The 6,255-nt window shown below is 44.3% G+C and overlaps 1 protein-coding gene across 1 annotated transcript in view; it reads left to right on the forward strand.

Annotated features, from left to right (window-relative positions):
• Positions 1 to 6,255, forward strand: part of DEPTOR (DEP domain containing MTOR-interacting protein) — a 227,733-nt gene that overhangs the window by 114,847 nt on the left and 106,631 nt on the right. Inside the window, exon 4 of the mRNA XM_011973022.1 lies at positions 4,645 to 4,823. Coding sequence (XP_011828412.1) covers positions 4,645 to 4,823 — 179 coding nt within the window. The remainder of the gene's footprint in view (positions 1 to 4,644; positions 4,824 to 6,255) is intronic.

The raw sequence follows: 6,255 nt of genomic DNA on the forward strand, positions 1-6,255 counted from the left end.
TTTTTTTGAAACGGAGTCGTGCTCTGTCCCCCAGGCTGGAGTACACTGGTGTGATCTCGGTTCAGTGCAACCTCTGCCTCCCAGGTTCAAGAGATTCTCCTGCCTCAGCCTTCTACCACAGTAGCTGGGATTATAGGCATGCACCACCACACCCAGCCAATTTTTGTATTTTTAGTAGAGATGGGGTTTCACTGTGTTGGCCAGACTGGTCTTAAACTCATAACCTCAAGTGATCCGCCCTCCTTGGCCTCCCAAAATGCTGGGACTACAGGCGTGAGCCTCTGTGCTTGGTGTCTACATAAGATTTTTAAGTGACTTCTGTTACATGCTGAATGAGAAGGTCTTTAATGAGTTCTATTAGATGCTTATACCTTGTATACTCTTATACTCTTAATAAGGGTATACTTTCATGGGCCAGGCGCAGTGGCTCACACCTGTAATCCCAGCACTTTGGGAGGCTGAGGCGGGCAGATTACAAGGTCAGAAGTTCAAGACCAGCCTAGCCAACATGGTGAAACCTCGTTTCCACTAAAGATACAAAAATTAGGCATGGTGGCACACGCCTATAATCCCAGCTACTCAGGAGGCTGAGGCAGAATTGCTCGAACCTGTGAGTCAGAGGTTGCAGTGAGCTGAGATTATGCCACTGCACTCCAGTCTGGGTGACAGAGTGAGACTTTCTCTTACAAAAAAAAAAAAAAAAAAAAAAAGTATACATTCATATACTTAGAACTTCACTTGCCGCCAAGATTTTTATTGATAACAACAATTTAGTGAAGCAAGTGGAACAGGTATTATCTTCCTCATTTAATATAAGTTTGGGAGACAGTGAGAAGTTACGTGACTAGTTTGTAGCAGAGCTATGTTTGGGTCCCAGGCATCTAATTTCTAATCCTGAGCCCCTTCCATGGATTTCAGATAGAACTCTAATCATTCTAGGAAGAGAGAAGGGACCTTAAAGGAATCTCCATTTTCATGAGTTCATAGCTATGAAGGCAGAAATTCATCTTGCCCCAATGTAGATACAATGATTACTTACATAGCATAACACTTTGTGTATACTGTACATTATTTTTTATTACAAAGTTGTTTCATTCACACTCACATGATTTTCACAAAAGCTGGGTAAGGATACCATTATACTCTTGAGAAAAACAAGGTTGAATAAAAGAAAAGTGGCTCCCAGCACACTGGAAGGCTGAGGCTGGCAGATCACCTGAGGTCAGGAGTTCAAGACTAGCCTGGCCAACATGATGAAACCCTGTCTCTACTAAAAATACAAAAATTAGCCGGGCTTAGTGGCACATGCCTGTAATCAGGAACTCATCAGGAATAATTTTATGGAAGAACATGGCACAATGACCGTGGCATTTTATATGGTTCAGTTTTTAATTTAACGAAGTTTTATGGGCCAGGTGTGGTAGCTCACACCTGTAATCCCAGCATTTTGAGAGGCCGAGGCCAGCAGATCACTTGAGGTCAGGAGTTTGAGACCAGCATGGCCAACATGGTGAAAACCCATCTCTACTGAAAATACCAAAAAAAAAAAAAAAATTAGCTGGACATGGTGGTGCATGCCTGCAGTTCCAGCTACTTGGGAGGCTGAGGCAGGAGAATCACCTGAACTTGGGAGGTAGAGATTGCAGTGCGCTGATATTGCGCCACTGCACTCCAGCCTGGGTGACAGAGCAAGACTGTCTCAAACAAAACAAAACCAAAAAGCCCCAAAGTTTTATGGACAAAAGTGGACTCAACCTTCTTGGAGCCTGCAATTGACCTATCTTTAATCTGATAATCACAGAAACTGTACAGGGAGCAATGAGATGGTCTAATTGAGACCCGACCATAACTGAGATGCAAAACAAGGAGTCAAGTAGGCACAGGAGGGAGTGGTGAGGAGAAGAGAGGGAAAGCATTCTAGCCATGGAGATGGCAAATTCAAAGGCCTGTGGTAGATGGGGCATGGTATGTTTGAGGAACTGAAAGAGGGCAGGATCACGCATACTTTATATGCCATGTGAAGAATTTTGGTCTTTATCCTAAAAGCAATGAGAAGCTATGGAAGTGTATTTTCAACAGGGAAAGGACATTATCAGGTTTGAATTTTTAAAAGATAATTTAATAGTTATGTCTAGACTTAGGTGTCCAAGGTTGGGTTGAGAATAAGAGTGGATGCATAGTATAGTTAATTAAGAAAACACTGTAGTTGTCTAGGTTAAAAGTATTGGTATTTTAGACTAAGGTAATGGCAATGCCTGAGATGGGAAGGCTTAGACATACATGAGAGAGATTTAGGAGTTCAAGTTCACAGTTCGTACTGATGACTGGGCAGGGGGTGAGGAAGAGGGAGGGGCCAAGGACAATGTCTCATTTTCTGGCTGAACAGTGTAAGCACTGACTGGCACAGGACCAGGTTTGGAAGGAAGAATGTAAGCTCAGTTTTGGGCTTGTTGATTTTGAGGTGGCTTTGAGAAATCTATGTGAATGCAAAGCTGTAGGGTTGGGAGTATAGGCCTGGTCTGGGAATATAAATTTGGGAATCTTTGGAACGTGGATGGTAATTGAAGACAGGGACATGGAGGAGCTCACCAGAGAGACTATGGAATGAGAAAAGAGGTATGTAGGGACTGAATCTCAAGGAATTCCAGCCTTTAAAGTCCAGGGAGATGCAGAGAAGCCAACACAAGGGTAGCTGAGTAAGAGATAGGAGCAGAGGGCGGGTCGGAAACCAGGAAACCAGTAGAGTGTGATTGATGTCCCCCTAGCTGAGGGCAGTGGTCAGTCTCGCTCTGTCACTCAGGCTGGAGTGCAGTGGTGCGAACTCGTCTCACTGCAACCTCTGCCTCCTGGGTTCGAGCGACTCTCCTGCCTCAGCCTCCTGAGTAGCTGGTACTACAGGCATGTGCCAATGTGTCTGGCTAATTTTCTCGTGTTTTTAGTGGAGACGGGGTTTTGCCAAGCCAGGCTAATCTCAAACTCCTGACCTCAAGCGATCCACCTGCCTCGGCTTCCCAAGGTACTGGGATTACAGGTGTGAGCCACCATTCCCGGCCCCATATACTGGTATTAATGTCAACCAGAATAAGGACTGACATTTGCGTTTCATTGCATCATATGTGGATGCATAGGAGAACACTTATAGGCCCAGATGGAGCTATTTTGGAGATGTGAAAATGGATCCAGAGGAGCTGAGGAATGCCTGGGAAGATAGGTGTGAGAAGCAAGCTATGTGGGTACGGGAGGATTTCAAGAGTCACTTATGTAGTCGTCTTAGTTCAGGCTACTGTGACAAAATATACCATAGGCTGAGTAGCTTAAACAACAAACATTTCTTTGGGAGGTCCAAGATCAAGGTCCCAGCAGATCCAGTGACACCTGCTTCTTGGTTTGCAGGTGGCTGCTTCTTGGTTTGATCCTGCTTCTTGGTTTGCAGATGGCTGTCTTCTGGCTATGTCCTCACATGGCAAGAGCAGAGAGAAAGAAAGAGAGCAAGCTCCCTTTTGTCTCTTTTTATAAGGGCACTAATGCCATCGCGAGGGCTCCAGCGTCATAACCTAACTACCTCCCAAATGCGCCACCTGCAAATATCATCACAGTAGAGACTAGAGATTCACAATATGTAATTAGCAGGGACGGCTGGGCATGGTGGCTCATGCTGGTAATCTTGGCACTTTGGGAGGCCAAGACGGCAGGATCACGAGGTCAGGAGTTCGAGACCAGCCTGGACAATATGGTGAAACCCCATCTCTACTAAAAATACAAAAATTCGTCGAGTGTGGTGGCATGTGCCTGTAATCCCAGCTACTCTGGAGGCCAAGGCAGGAGAATCGCTTGAACTCAGGAGGTGGAGGTTACAGTGAGCCAAGATCGCACCATTGCCCTCCAGCCTGGGCAACAAGAGTGAAACTCTGTCTCAAAAAAAAAAAAATTTAGCGAGGACACAAAACACTCAGTTCACAGCATTAGTCTTCTTAGCACAGAAGTGAAATAATGCAATTAGGAAAGAAATACTAGCCTTTTCAGAATGGTAGAGTAGAACATGAAATTGTAACTTCTTTTCAAGATTGCTAACTTGAATGCAGTCTGCTAATCATAGAGTTTTGGATTGCATTTCCAATTTTGTTTTTTTCAAATTACTAGGATAAAATGCATCTTGGTTGCTTTTGAAGCAGATCTTCCTCTTAGAAATTACATGTATGGTAGGCTGGGCGTAGTGGCTCATGCCTGTAATCCCAGCACTTTGGGAGGCCAAGGCAGGCGGATCACCTGAGGTTGGGAGTTCAAGACCAGCCTGACCAACATGGAGAATACCTGTTGCTACTAAAAATACAAAATTAACTGGGCGTGGGGACACAGGCCTGTAATCCTAGCTACTTGGGAGGCCAAGGCAGGAGAATCGCTTGAAACTGGAAGGTGGAGGTTGCAGTGAGCCGAGATCATGCCATTGCACTCCAGCCTGGGCAACAAGAGCAAAACTCTGTCTCAAAAGAAAAAAGAAAAAAAGAAATTACACGTGTGGTGGCACCTGACAGCTGCATCTGTCTGACAACTTTGCTGTGGTACTTCACGGAAGTCTATGATTTCAAATGAGCTGTTTTCCTTTTGTATAGGTTTATTTTTCTTTTCCCTTTTTTTTCTTCCCAGGCTGATGAGCCCTGAAAACACACTCCTGCAGCCCAGGGAGGAGGAAGGGGTCAAGTATGAGCGCACCTTCATGGCATCTGAATTCCTGGACTGGCTGGTTCAGGAAGGTGAGGCCACCACAAGGAAAGAGGCAGAGCAGCTTTGCCACCGGCTTATGGAGCATGGCATCATCCAGCATGGTGAGTGTATTGGGCAGCTTTTGCTGCAGTAACAAGCAGCCCCAAATCTTGTGTCTTACAACAAGTACTTATTTCTCACTCATGAATCTGTAAGTCAGTGGCACCTCTGCTTATGTTCAGCTTGTCTTCAAGCTGGGGGTCAAGTTCAGGTCTGTGCTCCATGCCTTTCCATTCTGGGACACAGACTAGAGGAATATCCACTGTTTGTGATGTGTTGTTTTCAACAGATGGTTGCAGATGCTAAAGAGGGCAGGCAAGTTCTTATAGGACCTCCAAAAGCTGCTGCTTGGATGTAATGTAACATCACAACTCTGTATCTAACTGGCTAAAGCAAGTCATGAAGTCAAGTATAATATGGAGTTGGGAAGTAGATGCCTCCCAGAAGGTTGGTTGTTAGAGGAGAATAAACATTTCCTGAACCATGATGTAAGCTGCCACAGTGAAGAGTTAATCCAAAGAGCCTTCATAAAAGTGTCACTTTCCTTATAGGACTGAATCACAATGATGCAATGTAAGTTACTAGTTAAGAAGTGTTTTACAGTCAGCCCTTTGTATCTGTGGGTTCTGCGTCTGTGTATTTAACCAACCATGAATTTAAAATCTTTGGAAAAACTTGTGTCTGAATTATACCCACATAGACATTTTTTCATCATTATTCCCTAAACAGTACAATATAATAACTACTTACAGAGTGTTTACATTGTATTGGGTATTATAAGTAATCTAGACATGATTTGAAGTATACAAAAGGATGTGCATAGGTTATACATGTAAGGACCAAGAGAATACTTTCCCCTTTGCCCTCTGAAGGTTTGCTGAAAATCACTGACAAGTGGCAGATTTGTTTTGTTTTGTTTAAGACAGAGTCTCCTTCCATTGCCCAGGCTGGACTACAGAGGCACCATCTCGGCTCACTGCAATCTCTGCCTCCCAGGTTCAAGCGATTCTCATTCCTCAGCTTCCTAAGTAGCAGGAATTACAGTGGGATTACAGGCGCACTAATTTTTGCATTTTTAAGGGAGGGATTTGCCATGTTGGCCAGGCTGGCCTCTAACTCCTGGCCTCAAGTGATCCACCCGCCTTGGCCTCCCAAAGAGCTGGGATTACAGGCGTGAACCACCGTGCTGGACCCAAGAAGCAGATGAACAGGAGAAAAGACATACAAATTTATTAACATGTATGGGAGCCTTCAGAATGAAAACCCAGAGATACAGAGAAAATTGTCCGTTGTTATGCTTATGTTCAACAAAGTATGGACAGTTATGTAGAAATATGATTGGACAAAAAGGATATGATCTAAAGTTAATAGACTGAGTAGAGGAGCCCAACAAGACCTGTCTGTATAGATTCTTTTCGGCCTCTCTGCAGCATTCACTCTTTCTGGGTGTAAGGCAGGACCCTTTCTGGAATGGGAGTCTTTTTTTTTTTTTTT

This window comes from Mandrillus leucophaeus, unplaced genomic scaffold (genome assembly GCF_000951045.1).
Source record: "Mandrillus leucophaeus isolate KB7577 unplaced genomic scaffold, Mleu.le_1.0 Scaffold133, whole genome shotgun sequence".
Lineage (NCBI taxonomy): Eukaryota > Metazoa > Chordata > Mammalia > Primates > Cercopithecidae > Mandrillus > Mandrillus leucophaeus.